General features: G+C 34.5%; 1 protein-coding gene across 2 annotated transcripts in view; it reads right to left on the minus strand.

Annotated features, from left to right (window-relative positions):
- The window catches only part of PGAP1 (post-GPI attachment to proteins inositol deacylase 1), a 94,834-nt gene that overhangs the window by 9,774 nt on the left and 68,234 nt on the right, over window positions 1–16,826 (minus strand). For both annotated transcript variants that reach the window (XM_073218490.1, XM_073218489.1), the window contains exons 18-24: window positions 16,614–16,722; window positions 14,894–14,932; window positions 12,859–12,952; window positions 10,529–10,619; window positions 9,536–9,733; window positions 8,433–8,568; window positions 91–141 (exon numbers count right to left, since the gene is read on the minus strand). In XM_073218490.1, coding sequence (XP_073074591.1) covers window positions 91–141; window positions 8,433–8,568; window positions 9,536–9,733; window positions 10,529–10,619; window positions 12,859–12,952; window positions 14,894–14,932; window positions 16,614–16,722 — 718 coding nt within the window. The remainder of the gene's footprint in view (window positions 1–90; window positions 142–8,432; window positions 8,569–9,535; window positions 9,734–10,528; window positions 10,620–12,858; window positions 12,953–14,893; window positions 14,933–16,613; window positions 16,723–16,826) is intronic.

Here is a 16,826-nt window from a genome sequence, read left to right on the forward strand (position 1 = left end):
TAAAATCCTAACCCTTTTTTAAAGAAAATGTTGTTCTTCCCCATATTCTTTCATAGCAAAGTGATGCAGAATTTTGAAAATAAAACTTACCACAGTCTGCCTATTTTTAAAAGTTGTTAGGCTGGCTTGGAGATGAACAATCTAAGAGAAGGAAATGATTGTTAAATTTTACTCCTATTTTTAAACAATTTTATTAAAAATGTATCATTTTTATTTAAACTGGCAAGCACTGATTCTCATATATAAAAAATAAACTACAAATTCATTTAAAAACTTAAAAATACTTTCAGAAAAGGTAGTAATAATTACCACATATTAAATACCATATGCTTGCTATCATGGATTAAAAAGCCAAAACAAAATAATGTAAACTTACAGAGTATGCTGTGCCCAGAATATATTGCTATACCTTCTAAATTACATGATCCTATGTCTCTTGAGTATACCTTGCTATAGCAACTTAAAGTGTCTTGTAAAATATTTGATTATATTCAGTACAGTATAAGGAATTTAACATGTTTTATATATTCTAAATCATTGAATATCTCAACTCAGTTATATATGGTAGTGAAATGTTTACAAGAACTTGAGAAAGTCTGTAAATTTATTATGTTTATTTAAGCTAGGTAAGTAAGGTCTGCTTATTGTGTCAGTTGTTTGAAATACCCAATTTAAAAAGCTAAAAATATATTTATAAGTAGCTCTAAACAGTTTTTTCTGATGGACATAAATTTCCTTTGGAAAACTGAAAACAATCTATAATGTGCATGGATTAGTGTTAAAAGCAGATGCAAATAAACTTTAATTTAAAGAAAAAAAATTATTATCCATTCTAATATCAACTTCTTTACATAAGATTCATGTGGAAAGTATGCGGTGTATAACCTTGATTTTCTTGAAAAGCTGTCAGCCTTCTTGGGAGTGTTTTTTCCTTCCACAGTAAAATTACCAGCCTTACTATTTTCAATTTTCTGATTCTTCAACATTTGTAATATTCTACATTATCTCAACATGATTGATGTCTTGATCCCACTAATACAATTTTGTTTTGTCTATTACACATTCAAAGGGAGGTGTGAACATTACTTCCAAGAGCATGAAGCAATGTAAAACAGATTTTATCTTCTCCCTTCCTTTTGTTCTTTAAATTTTAAAATCTTTTTTTTAAAGTATCATTGATATACAATCTTATGTTTGTCTCAAATATACAACACAGTGATTCAACAGTTGCCCATATTATGAAATCTCTGCCCCTCTAGTGTTGTCACTATCTATCAGTGTAGTAAGATGTTACAGGAACATTAACTGTGTTCCCCATAACGTACTATCGTACTTGTGACCAACATATATTATGATTGTGAATTATTGTGCCTCCCTTTATCCCCTTCACCATCCCCAACAACCCACCCCAAACACTCCTCCTTGGTAACCACCAGTCACTTCTCAGTGTCTACAGTCTACTACTGCTTTCTTCCTTATGTTATGCTTTGTTTCTATATACCACAAATAAGTGAAATCATGTGGTATTTGGCTTTCTCTGCCTGGCTTATTCACTGAGCATTAATAAACTCTAGATCCATCTATATTATTAAAAATGAGAGGCTTTCTTTTCTTTTTATGGCTGAATAATATTCCATTGCATATATGTACATCTTCTTTAGCCATTCATCTACTGATGGATACTTAGGTTGCTTCATTATCTTGGCAATTGCAAATAACATAGGAGTGCATGTCTTTCGAAACAGGGATTTTGTTTTTTTTTTCAGGTTAATTCCTAGAAGTGAAATTACTGGGTCAAATGGTATTTCTATTTTTTGTTTTTTGAGGAACTTCTGTATTGCTTTCACAATGACTGCACCAATTTACATTACCACCGAGTGTAGGAGGAGGGTTCCCATTCCTTCACATCCTTGCCAGCATTTGTTATTTCTTGTCTTTTGGATAGTGACCATCCTAACTGGTGTAAGAGGATATTGAATTGTGGTTTTAATTTGCATTTCCCTGATGATTAGTGATATGGAGCATCTTTTCATGTGCCTGTTGGCCACTTGCATTTCTTTGGAGAAGTGTGTTTAGAACCTCTGCTTAAACAGGTTATTTGTTTTTTCAGTGTTGAGCCATATGAGTTATTTATATATTTTGGTTGTTAAACCCTTATCAGATGAGTCATTTGTGAATATATTCTTCCATACTGTAGGCTGCTTTTGTTCTACTGATGGTGTCCTTTGCTGTACAGAAGTTTTATAGTTTGATGTATTGCTATTTGTTCATTTTTTATTCTGTTTCTCTTGCCTGAGATGTGTCCAGGAAAAAGCTGCTCATGCTTATAGTCAAGAAATTTTTGCCTATGTTTTCTTCTAAGAGTTTTCTGAGTTACATTCATTTCAGGTGTACTTTTGTGTATGGAGTTAGATAATAATCCAGTTTCATTCTCATACATGTAGCTCCATTTACAATGTAGCTGTCCAGTTTTGCCAACACCAATTTGTTGAAGAGGCTGTCTTTTCCCCACTGTATATCCATGGCTCCTTTATTGTAAATTATTTGGCCGTGTATGTGTGGGTTTATATCTGGGCTCTCTATTGTTTCACTGATCTATGGGTCTGTTCTTGTACCAGTATCAAATTGTCTTGATTACTGTGGCTTTACTGTAGCAGAGCTTGAAATCAGGGAGCGTAATCCCCCCAGCTTTATTCTTCCTTCTCAGGATTGCTTTGGCTATTTGGGGTTCTTTGTGGTTTCATATGAATTTTAGAACTATTTGTTGTAGTTCACTGAAGAATGTTGCTGATATTTTGATAGGGATTGCATTGAATCTGTATTGCTGGCAAGATGGCCATTTTGACAATATTAATTCTTCCTATCCATGAGCATGGTATAGATTTCCATTTATTGGTATCTTCTTCAATTTCTCTCATGAGGGCCTTATAGTTTTCAGAGTAAATGTCTTTCACTTCCTTGGTTAGATTAATTCCTAGTTATTTTATTCTTTCTGATGTAATTTTAAATGGAGTTGTTTTCCTGATTCTAGGAATGCAACAGATTTCTATGTATCAATTTTATATCCTGCAACTTTGCTGAATTCAGTTGTTAGTTCTAATAGATTTCTGATGGAGTCTTTAGGGTTTTCTATGTATAAGGTGTCATCTGCAAATAGTGACAGTTTTAATTTCTTCCTTACCAATTTGGATGCCTTTTCTTTGTGTTGTCTCATTGCCAAGGCTAGGACCTCTGGTACTATACTGAATAAAAGTGGTGAAAGTGGGCATCCTTGTCTTCTTCCTGATCTTAGAGGTAAAGTTTTTCAGCTTTTTATTACAGAGTATGATATTGGCTGTGGGTTCATCATATATGGCTATTATTATGTTGATGTACATACCCTCTATACCCATTTGGTTGAGTCTTTATCATGAATAGATGTTGAATTTTGTCAGATGTTTTTTCAGCGTCTATTGAGATGACATGATTTTTGTCCTTTTTGTTAATGATATTGATTGATTTATGAATATTGTACCATCCTTGCATGCCTGGAATAAATCCCACTTGGTCATAATGGATGATCTTTTTGACATATTTTTGGATTTGGTTTGCGAATATTTTGTTGAGAATTTCTGCATCATCCTGTTCATCAGGGATATTGGTATACAATTTTCTTTTTGTGTGGTGCTTTTCATTTTGGTATTAGAGTGATGGTGGCCTCATAGAATAGTTCAGAAGTATTCCCCTCTTCTACTTTTTGGAATACTTTAAGAAGGATGGGTATCAACTCTTCTTTAAATGTTTGATAAAATTTAGCTGCGCACATGAAAAGATGCTCCACATCGCTAATCATCAGGGAAATGCAAATTAAAACCACAATGAGATATCACCTCACACTAGTTAGGATGGCCAACATCCAAAAGACAAGGAACAAAAAATGCTGGCAAGGATGTGGAGAAAGGGGAACCCTCCTACACTGCTGGTGGGAATGTAAACTAGTTCAAACATTGTGGAAAGCAATATGGAGGTTCCTCAAAAACTAAAAATAGAAGTACCATTTGACACAGGAATTCCACTTCTAGGAATTTACCCGAAGAAAACAAGTTCACAAATTCAAAGAGACATATGCACCCCTAAATTTATAACAGCACAATTTACAATAGCCAAGACATGGAAGCAACCTAAGTGTTCATCAGTAGATGAATGGATAAAGAAGATGTGGTACATATACCCTATGTAATACTGTTCAGCCATAAGAAGAAAACAAATCTACCATTTGCAACAACATGGATGGAGCCAGAGGGTATAATGCTCAACGAAATAAGCCAGGCACAGAAAGACAAGTACCAGATGATTTCACTCATCTGTGGAGTACAACAACAAAGCAAAACCAAAGGAACAAAACAGCAGCAGAATCACAGACTCTAAGGGACTAGCGGTGACCAAAGGGAAAGGGGGTGGGGGCGGCAGGCAGGCAGGGAGGCAGAAGGGGATTAAGGGGTATTAAGATCAGCACACATAATGTAGGGGGGTCATGGGGAAGGCAAGTGAAGCACAGAGAAGACAAGTAGTGACTCTATAGCATCTTACTATGCTGATGGAGTAACTAATGGGGTATGTGGTAGGGACTTGATTATAGGGGGGAATGTAGTAACCACAATGTTGCTCATGTGAAACCTTCATAAGACTGTATATCAATGATACCTTAATTTAAAAAAAAAGTGAAAAAAAATTCATCCGTGAAGCCATCTGGACCTCAAGTTTCATTTTCAGGAAGTTTTTTGATTACCAATTCAATTTCATTGCTGATAATTGGTCTGCTCATTTTCTGTTTCTTCCTGGGTCAGTGTTGGAAGGTTGTATTTTTCTAGAAAGTTGTCCATTTCTTCTAAGTTGCCCAATTTATTGGCATATAACTTTTCATGGTATTCTCTAATAATTCTTTGTATTTCTGTGGTGTCCGTTTCCTTCTTCCTTTCTGATTTTATGTGCATACTCTTTTTTTCTTGGTAAATTAACCCCCTGGCTAGGGGTTTAACTATTTTGTTTATTTTCTCAAAGAACCAGCTCCTGATTCCACTGATATTTTCTATTATTCATTTCTATTTATTTCTGCTCTGATCTTTATTATGTCCCTCTTTCTACTAACTTTGAGCTTCATTTGTTCTTTTTTAGTTTCTTTAATTTTGAGTTTAGACTATTATTTATTTGGGATTCTTCTTGTTTCTTGAGGTAAGCCTATATTGCTATGTACTTTCCTCTTATAACTGCCTTTGCTGCATCCCAGATTTTGTAATGTATTGTTCAGTGCCTGTGTTTCCTTACTTATTTTCTGTCTGATCTATTGATGTGAGTATTGTGTTAGGTGTTAGTCTCCTAAAATTAATGTGTTGCAGTCTATATCCCCATTAATTGTTAGTATTGGTTTTACATATTGAGGTGCTCCTATGTTGGTGCATATGTATCTTCTTCAACTGAATCCTTGATCATTATGCAATGTCATCTTTGTCTCTTGTTACTTTGTTTTGAAATTTATTTTATCTGACATAAGTACTGCTACTCCTGCTTTTTTTCACCTATTATTTGCATGAACTATCTTTTTCCATCCCTTAACTTTTAGTCTGTGTATGTCTTTGGGTCTGAAATGAGTCTCTTTTAGGCAGCATATAGATGGGTCTTGTTTTTTTTATCCATTCTGTCACTTTACATCTTTTGATTGGTACATTCAGTCCATTTACATGTAAGGTAATTATTGATAGGTATGTACAATTGCCATTTTATTGTTTTCTGGTTGTTTTCATAGCTCCTCTCTGTTCCTTTTTTTCCTTATACTCTTCTCTTGTTATGTGATGGATTTCTTCACTGTTGCGGTTTCATTTTTCTTTCTTTAGTTTTTGAGTATTTCTTGTGGTCTTTAGTTCTCTGGTTACCAAGGGTTTAAGGATGGCTTTCTTACTATATTACAGTGTACCTTAAATTGCTGATTACTATATTTCAAACACAATCTACAGGTACTTTTTTTCCCTCCTTTTTCTTCCTCCCCCACACTTTATGTATTAATGTCATAATATGCACTTTTTGTGTATCCCTTGACTGTTTTGCAAGTAGTTGGTTTTGGTTTTTTTTATTTTGTACTTGTTTGGTAATTAATCAGTCCACTACCTTTATTGTGGGTTTACTTTCACTGTGCTATTTAGCCTTATGGTAATTTCCATTTACAGCAGTCCCTTTAACATATCCTGTATGGCTGGCTCAATAGTGGTGGTGAAACCTTCAACTTTTGTTTACCTGAAAATTGATTAATCCCTGCTTCAAATTTAAACAGTAATCTTGCTGGGTAGAAGATTCTTGGTTGAAAGTCCTTCTGTTTCATTACATTAAACATGTCATGCCAGCCCCTTATGGACTGTGAAGTTTGTGCTGAGAAGTCTGCTGAGAGCCTGATGGGATTTACTTTATAAGTAATCTTTTTTTCTCTCTGGCTGCTTTCAGTACTCTCTCCTTAACCTTGATCTTTGCCATTTTAATTACGTCTTGGTGTTTTCTTCCTGAGGTTCCTTTTCTTAGGGGCTCTCTGTGCTTCAATGACCTGAGTGTATATTTCATTCCCTGGATTGGGGAAGTTTTCTAAAATTATTTCCTCTAAGACTTTCTATCCCTTTGTCTCCCTATTTTCCTTCTGGTACCCCTATTATGTGAATATTGTTCTGTTTGGATTGGTCACACAGGCCTCTTCTTATTCTTTCATTCCTAGAAATCCTTTTTTCTGTTTTTTGGCTTCATTGTTTTCCTGTTCCCTAATTTCCATTTCATTTACAGCTTCTTCAACATGTAATAATGTGCTATTAATTCCCTCCATTGTATTTTTCATTTCAGATACTGTGCTCTTTAGCTCTGTGTGGCTCTTTTGCAGGTCTTCTCTTTTTGCTGAGGTCCTCCCTGAGATCTTGAATATTTTTCTGTAGATCTGTGAGCACATTTATTACTTACTTTAATCTCTTTATCAAGAAGATTGGTGATTTGTTTCATTCAGCTCTTTTTCTTCCGTTTTTGTCTTGTAGTTTTGTTTAGGACATATTCCTCTGCCTCCTCATTTTGTTAGGGTTTCTGTGTTTCTTCTTATGGAGTAATCGCTTTCTGAAAGAGGAGCCCTCCAGTGCCCAGAAGCTCAAGACTGTTTACTTTCCAATGCAGGAGCCTGAGCTGTTGGTGTGCAGTGGGCAAGGCTGCCTTTCTGTCTGGCTTATAATGGCCTGATTCTAGGTGGGCAGTGTGTTTCAGCTACACCTTTTTGATCAGCATAGAAGTCTCTGATGGAATTGCTGTGGTGGGGCCACCCCCTGCCTGCCCACAGCAACAGTAGGGGCTGCAGGGTAAATGGGTTGGGTGAGCTGATGTGCAGCTCAGCCCAGGCCCATAACATAAGACCTGATGCCCTTGGGGCTGGCTCCTGCAGGCACCTCCCCAGATGAGGTGAAACAGAGCCAAGAAAGCTGGGAGGGTCTCCCTCTGCCTACCAGGCAGCAACATCTGACACTACTGCCAGGCCAAATGGGTTGTTTGCCAGCTGCATGTGCAGGGAGGAGCCTTGGGGCTGCATTGTCAGCAAGGAGAATGGAGCATATGGGTCTCCTGAGAGTTCCTGACCTGCTGGGTCGAGGGTGGGCTGGGGAGGTATCATCTACTTGCCCTTTTCCCTGGGAAGAGAGCTCCATTTAAAACTTGCCCCTCTGATACCCCTCCCACTGCTGGGAAGTATTTCAAACTGCCCGTTTTGCTTTTGTCTCTGGAGGCGGGGGGCAGTGGAGCTTCCTGTTCTCCACAAGTGGCTAGAAGCTCAGCCTTCCTGAGTGCTCTACCTGTCTTTGTTGTCCAGCTCCACTAATCACCAGAACACTATGTAATGTGGGCTTGTGCTCCTGAATAAAATCTCCAGGGCCAGGTGTTCAGCAATCTTGGGCTCCTACCCACTCCCAACTCTGTTCCTCTTTCTCCCACCTGTAGGCTGGCATTGCAGGATGGATTGGGTCCCACCCGATTGGCTTTGCCACTTCACCCTTCTCTATGAGGCCTTCTCTTTTTCCCCAGATGTAGGTAATCTGTTCTGCAGTCTTCAGGTTGTTTTCAGGTTTAGTTATATTTCCTGTATCTTCATGTTTTATGTGTTTTTGGAAAGAGGTTTCCGCCTTGCCTTCCTTCTCCACCATCTTTTCCTCCCCACCCCTCCCTTCCTTTTGTTCTTTTAAACTAACAACTCAGATAAATAATTTCAGTTCTATATATAACTGTATTTTAAATAACTAAGGAGTTAGAAAACATTTTATACTAAAACCTGTTATATAACAGAAAGTTACTGCAGCAGTAATTAAAACTTTTGTTAACAGCACCTATAGGCAATTCTATGCAAGCCTGATATAAAGCCCAGCCATTCTAACTTTATTGATTTGACATACCTTAAAGACATAGTAAAGATAAGTAAGAAGTATGGCAAATGCTCCACAAGTTGTCCAACTAACTATGATCAGAACAACAGTCAAAAAGGGCAAGTCTGGTGATATCATCTTGATATCTTTAGGAAGTTCAGAGGGCCTGGAAAAACAAGAATAAAGCTTTTAAAAGAATATTAAGTTATTTATACATCCACATATAAGAAGAAAACAATACAGTACTCTGCCAGGCTCTCCTGCTTATTAATATGCAAGTACTGTAAGGGAAACAGTAAGGTATTTTTCAATAAAGGCAAGTGGTGATATATTTGACTGTAAATTCTGTAATACACTGGGATAGCCCTACTCCTAGTTAGATAGAGCAGATATTTGTACTAAGAAAGAAAAAATGTTGTTAAAGATAATCATTAGGTTTAGGCTCTGTACCATATATTTTTTATCTTGATAAGAGGAAGAATGGTTTTCTATTAAAATCTCAAGATAACTGAGATGCATGACAGTGTTAATATCAGAAACATCTTGAAGGGTAGATGAAGAAGCACCAAACCATAATCCCTTCTGTGACAATAAATCACAGAAGTAATTTTAAACACGTCTGGTGAAGAGGAGTGGCAAAACCATTAAATGAGTGGTTTACCAGAAAAGCCAACTAATAACTTGAAACTATGCCTTTGGCCCTATAACAAAATTCTCAGCAATGTTTTTGGAGCTTATAAACATTTAATCTAATTTGATCCTAAATATCTTGATTGGGAATGTCTAGTCCTCTGGTTAGGTTGAAAGTCAGCATATAAAAGCATTGCCAGAGATAGACTTCCTCCTTGGAAAGATTTACTAACAGTGAAATTTAAAAGTACTTGTGTAATCTGTCAAACTATTTTGATAAACTCTTGAGCATTAAGGTCAAAATCAAATGTAGCATTTAACTTGCAGTAAATGATTACCTTTGACAAAAACATACCTTTTAACGTTAATCCGTATTTTGCTAGTTATGCACCTTTCCTTAGAAATTACAGTTTAGTGAAGCAAATTAATTTTAAGGTTCCCTGTCAGAATATGTTTTTCTTAATTAAGAGCAATGAGAAAGCTTTTAGTCACTCATACTTTACCTTTTCAAAGCTAGCCACAGTGAAGAAAGGAGTCTCACAGATGTAGAAGAGAATAGGCCACCCCAGTAGGCAATACATGTTCCAAATAGAAAGAGAATCAAGGATACAAGGGGAAAACACATGCTCTGACTAGTTAAAACAATGGCATCTAATTCTGGTAACAACAATGCATCCCATAATTCTTTAAACCATTTATACCTGTGGATAAAAGAAAACACATAATAAAAGCAAAAAAAACCAAAACAGTAACAAATGACATTAAAGGATTTAATATTTGAGATATCTGACCATTCATGAGAGTCCCCAAAGTTCCATTATACTTAATTTGCAATTACACCAAAAAATGAATTTTAATTCCTTGTAGGGAACAAATCATTTATCTTCTAAGTGAGTCTACTTATCTTCAAGGATCTGAGTCCTGAGTCTCAACACAGATTTTAACTGATCTCTATCGATCCTTTTAATGAAGTGGTAAGTGGTTAAATTTTTAAGCTAAAAAGCCAATAGCTAGTTGGAATGACAAGAAAAGAGATAAGTAATGATTCTTAAACAAAAAGCACAAAATAGGAACAAATTAAGAGTGGAATGTTAAGTGGGGTAGAGAAATTTAAATACACTTTGTATGAGAAATAAGAATAAGAAAAGCAATTTGAGGCACTGTTTCATCAGTTTTCCTATCATGATTTGTGTTAAAAAATATGTGATCCTTAGAGATAATGGACCATATACATCTTTCCAAATGTTACAGACTGGTATATTTACAGTCTAAATTTACATAGATATATATCTAAGTTCAATAATTACTTTTGAAATAGTTATACTATTGAGTTAAATGTTAATATACTTATTAGGCCTTTGCCTAAGAGAAAAATCTGATTTAATGAAACAAATAAATTTCCATATTTGTATGAAAATTTATATTCCATTCATATGCCAAACATGTTTTATGTATAAAAGAAAATTAAAATCATTATCACAGATAATAAAACTTACCCCAACAGAAACTTAATCATAATTACAAAAGGATCAACTTTGTATGGTTTGGCTTCTTTATCCAACATTGTAGCATATTCTAAGCAATGTCCTGGTGATTAAAAAATCCATATGAAGTAGGAATTCACAGTAATTAAGTATGAGACATATTAACCCTACGTTGTATGTAAGAGCAACATATTTCATGTCAGAGAAAACAGGGTCTCTTTTACTATCACAGAGACTCTCTGAAAGATTAAAAATTTCTATAATTCAATGGTTTTCATGTAAGATTACATACTCAATCACTTGTGAAACAAATTCAGGAAGCCAAAGCTGGGGTTTCACTATTTGTATTTTCACAAAGCTCTACAGGTAATTTTTTAAACAACTTTATTATAGAGATATAATTCTCATACCATATAATTCATCCATTTAAAATGTATATAGTTCAGTGCTTTTTAATACAGTCATAGAGTTGAGCATCCATCACCAAAATCAGTCTGAGTACATTCTTATTTCTCCCCAAAAGAAACTCTGTTCCTCTTAACTGTCAACTCAAATGCTTCCCCATTCATTCCTAGGCAACCACTAATCTACTTTCTGTTTCAGTAGACTGGTCTCTTCTGAACATTTCATATACATGGAATCATATAACATGTGATCCTTTGTGACTGGCTCCTTTCACTAAGCATGTTTCCAAGATTCATCCATGTTGTAGCATTCATCACCACGTTTTATTTGTCTGTTCATCAGCTGATGCACATTTGGAGTTTCCTGTTCTTGGCTATTATGAGTGGTACTCCTGTGAACATTTAGGTACAAATTTAGTGGTATATGTTTTCATTTCTCTTGGGTATATACTTAGGTGTGCAGCTGCTAAGTCATATAGTAACTGTTTAACCATCTGAGGAACTGCCAGACTGCTTTCCAAAGCTGCTATACCCACCAGCAGCTTATATCTACATAGTCCAAAGAGACCCCAGGATATATGATACTGGTTAATCTAGAGAATTTAAGTATGGGATTACATCTCAGATTAAACAAGTAGTTCTGAAACAAGGGTGCTTATCAAAAACCACCTCTGGATAATACTCAGTAGAAAGACTATAATAAAAAATATAATAATAGGTGTTACCAAGGGTGTGGAGAAATTGGAAAGTTCATATGCTGCTGGTGGGAATGTAAAATTTCAAACTTTCAAAAAAGACATTTATATTCAAGTATGGTTAATGTCCTATTGCTAGAATAATCTCTTAATTAAAAGGTTAGATCTTGGCAGATCACAGTGAATGTTGCTTCCTTCTTGGAATACAGGTTAGATCAGGTTAAAATGAAAACTAAAGGCAGATGTGAAATTGTAAAATGTCACTGAAAGGGAATAAGTAGCTGAGGAAGGATATGATATATGGCAAGACTGTAATGGTGGAGGGGACTTGAACTGCTTTTATATATTTTGGCCCCACTCTCTTTTCCCATCTCTTGCCTCCCCTGACTACTGTCTAAGCCCAACAAGTGTGTGAGGGTCTTACAAATTTAGGTTCCTGGGAAACTGTTCTACTGTTATACTCTAGGGAAGGTTTTGTCCGATGAGCTATATATTCTATGTCTGCCTCTCCAGATCTATTTTCCACCCCTTATTTTTGCTCTGATTTCTGGGAGTCTGACTTTTATGGACTGGTTTCTTGTTAGGTTCAGTGAATGAGAGGCACTGGAAGATAAGAGGAAATAGGTTAATGTATGTATTTCCCTGCCTTTTCCCCTGCTGAGCAGCAGGCTGACAGCGGTTGCAGCTGCAGGAACATTGCCCTCTCCTATTGCTCTTCAGGTTTGTTCCCTCCCTTCCCTGGTAGCTAGAAGTATCCGATGGCTCCACTACTAAGCTAGCACTTTCTCATTTCTTATTGAATTCCCTTAACCCTACATGTACCTTTGAAATAGCCCCTTCATTAGACTCTCAATTATTCCATTCAGTGTGTCAGAAGCTGATTCAGCCTATATATTAAACTAAGTGCCTACTATGTGCTTGGCACTATGTTAGGCACATTTCTAACAGAACAGAGAACAAGATCCCTGTCAATGAGCCTCTACCTCCTAAGAGGTCCTCAAAACACAGGGAAGAACTTGAGGCACGACAGTATAAGATGGAGAGAACAAGTAAGTAATTTCCTTAGGGATTCTCTTAAAACTTAGAGGATCTCAAACCCTGTAAATTTGGGAGGGATGGGCTGTAAATTTTTAAGAAATTGATGTAACTTCACTGGCCACATTAAGGATAAAATAGTAGTAATGAAACAGCCAGGGAGGAAGGTGGGAGGGAGAGAGAGAGAAAGGAATAGAAACATTCTTACCTGTTGAGAAAAGGGAGTATAACTGCCCTCCATAAGCAAGAAGGATACTAGATATAACATAAGCAGGAAGAGCTCCACCATGAAATCTAACTACCTAGAAAATAGGCAAATCAATTTCTGAATATTCATGTTAATGAAATGAATGTACTTTCACATGAAATAAAAATGTCATTCTTTACTTTCTATCTTTTCTGACATGGCCACAAAGTATTTCCAGCAATGGGTATCAAAACTCTTAAGTTAAATAAATGTTAATATATAGCATATTAGAAACATTTCATCTGAATTTTTCACCAAAGGCATAATGAAGAGAATATACAATTGAGAAGCATATCCTACAAACCTTTTATGTTTATTGAGTATTTAATATGTTCCACATAAGATAATAAATATATTCATTATCTCATGCTTTCTCCCAAAAATTCTTTGAGATAATTCTTATCCCTATTTTACAGATGAAGAAATTCAGGCACAGAGAGCCCAAGTAACCTGCATAATTAAAAATGTAATAGACAAGCAAGTTCCTTACTTGCCACCTGTTATGTCCTCATCAGTAAAATGGGGGTAATAACAATACTTACCCTGTGGATGATTTTAAGGATTAAAGATGTTCATTTGTGTAAAGCATTTAGAATACTCACTTGAACATGAGAAACTATCAGAAAATATTGGCTGCTATTATTAAGCTTTTATGTCCTTTACTATCTTTGGAGACCTTGTAGAATGGGATTAAACTTGGAGCCTAAGTTCATAACCATTATGTAATAGTGGTTATCAAGTCATTCTATCAGTTGATCCAATCTCTGTGAAAACATACATATAACAAAAGTAAAGTGCTAAGTTCTTTTAATGTTAAAGTTTTAAAAGGAAATTACTTTAAAGCATGTTCTCCATCCTACAGAACTTTTTAGAAAACTGAAAAAGTATGTCTATTTTTAGACATACTAAAAATACAATGGCATGAATTATTGCCTTATATTTCAAGAGAATTTTTCTTATTAATTGGTCCCTTATCATTTTAGAGTATCTAAATATTCATGATGCTATTTTCCAACTTATACTAATATTTAATCTTCTCTTTCTAATATAGTATGAAATTTTTACACATTAACTTAGAATTTTCTTATGTTCACAAATTTAATAATCACAATCTAGCTCTCACCACTTTGTTGTGAGGATCAATGAGATAATGCACATTTTTTAAGTTTCTGATTTAATATTGATTTGCGAGTTTTATTAAAATTACAGAATCAAATGATTTAAAATTTAAAAATTCTGCTATGCTGGACTGCAAAACACAACAGATCAAAAAATAAAGTGAAAGTAATAAAAGACAGAATAAAAATTTTAGTGAATTTTAAAACTATATAATTTATTTGACTAATCAACATTAATTATGTTCAGGTTGTACATTCTACAAATTATAATGATGTTGAAAGGCAATAAAATTTAGTAGTTCTACTACCTGACAAATTATTTCTGTAATACTATTTGCTTAACAATTATAGAAAAATACTCCCCAAATGAATTTAAACTGTTTCAACTTGTTTGTTTAATATAAATTTCCTTTTATCTTTCGTAAACTAAGCATGCACAACATAAAAAGTTCTTTGAAAATGACAACACATGTGACAGTCCATAGAAATTTACTGAACTAGAAATTATAGTATAGAATAAGCAACATGAAATCTTAACATGACTTTCATTTAACCAAAAATATTAGTTTGCTTGAGAACCAGGAATCAGCTCTTATTTCTAGGAAGTATCAAACACGAAAACATCACCTTAAAGTCAGTGGTGGCCAACTATGGCCTGCATGCCAAAAATGGCTTTTAGATTTTATTAAAGTGGAAAAAAGAAGAAAAAAAGAAAATGAAGAAGAAAGCAGCAGCTGCAGTAATGGCAGCAGCAGGAAGTGACTATATGTGGTCTGCTAAAATATTCATTATCTGGCTGTTTACAGAAAAGTTTTGCAACTGTGTCTTACACTATTTATTCATAAGTCAATAAATAATCAACCAAGAGTCTCTCTTACCTGTCCAAGTATTTGTGAAAAGGAAGTCTTAACTGTCACCTAGTTTGAAACAATCATTAAAAACAGGTTATTTTCCCCAAACTCCTTTAAAAGGTTCACATTTTATTAAATTGAGCACTTCCATATGTCTCTAAACACAATCACTAATTTTTTTTTAAATGGTCAACATAAAGGCACTCAAAATCTTAAAAGAATCCTCTGAACCATCAACATTTAATTTGTATTAAGTGTGGTTTTACTTTTTTTCACTCTTTTTCCCATATTCTAATTCTTTGAGAACTGGATGAATGTTATGGTATATGTGGTAACCTTTTACTAACTAGAATATTTAATTAACCAGAATATTATTTTACCACATCATGCAGCTAATGAACTTATTGAACTGAGTCTAGAAACTTTACATATGTTCGCTGAAAAATTAAGCATAAATTAATCAACCTACTAAAAATCTAGTACTTTAAGATCTCAAACCTACAATTGTATAGCACTAACTGCAGTTAAGCTAAACCACTTCTAAGAAAATTTAATAAAAACAGGTTTCACATGACATAAGACAAGGAACAAAGAGCACATTTAGCAAAATTTAAGCCAAAGCAGTATTTTAAAAAGAAACTCATTACTAATTATATCTACCATAAATACACCTGTTTGATATTAGGAAGTCTGGGAAAAAGACAGAAATCTTTCACAGGAAGTTATAAAATGACTACATTTTGTAAAAAAAAATTTACTTTTTGGAAGTATAACATATTTGTAAAAAAAATGGACATTTTGAGAGCATATAGTATTTGGAGCCAAATTATTAATATAATTCTTACTATCTCTATAATACTAGAATTGAAGGCACAAATTAAAAAGTTACAGCCCTACAAAATCCTCCAGTGTTAGAAACAGAAAGCAAACAATTACAACATTAAGAAATTCCATGAAATCTAAAGTAATTCATAATATAGTTCCTACTGAAACTTTGCTGTAGAACACATGCTAATCATTTGGACTACCAATCCTAGTTCACTCTAAGAAAGTTAGTTTTATCCAAATAGTTAAGCTTGGTTGAAAGCACTGAGTAGAAAAAAGATATTTCATATGAACCAGGAACCACCACTGAAACGTATACTTCAACTACTCAAATCTGGAATGTTTAGAACCTGGCATGTTTTGATACAGAGAGAGATTCTTTTAGTTCTTGAATCCGTAAGTAAATAAAATGTTACTCTTGAGTCTACTTCCCTTCTCTTAGCGGCAAGGAGATCTGTGACTGTAAAACAAACACGATAGGCTCTACAATGCACATATTAATGATTAATAGAGCTTAAAATAACTAGCAAAAAGGAAACAAGTTCCTTAAGCTTATCCAGTAGAGCTGGAAAGCAATATACATCTTGTCAATTACTGTAATAAAGCCATGTCAGCCGATTTCACAATGTTCTTCAGCTTATTGAGGATTCTGGACTTTGGGCTTCCAAATATAGAAGGTTAATCTACAGTCTTTTTATTTTATTTGCTATTACTTTTTAAAGATATATACTTTGAATGGTCCAGCTATGGAAATACTAACATGATGCTAACACGCAAAATAGAGAATATTCAAAGTATCATAAATGTCTATTTTTTTTATTTATAACCTTCCACATCACCATGTATCTGAGGCTAACACAAAAATATATTTCCAGATTATTTTATAACTAAATTTTAAAAACTAAGCAAACATACAACTTACCTCATATTGACAGTCTGATGATGTGTACATTTTTAATAATGCTACATGGCTATCATTTTCTGGTTGAGCAATATGAAGTTTCAGAGAAATTTCTGTGGAAGATGGAACCCTGAAAAAAATAAACATCCATTCTCAAATATAATATACTGTTAAACAACCATAGTTAAGTTAATCTTCAACATACACAATGAAATAATGCAAAGAAATCTAGAT

This window comes from Manis javanica, chromosome 12, assembly GCF_040802235.1.
Source record: "Manis javanica isolate MJ-LG chromosome 12, MJ_LKY, whole genome shotgun sequence".
Lineage (NCBI taxonomy): Eukaryota > Metazoa > Chordata > Mammalia > Pholidota > Manidae > Manis > Manis javanica.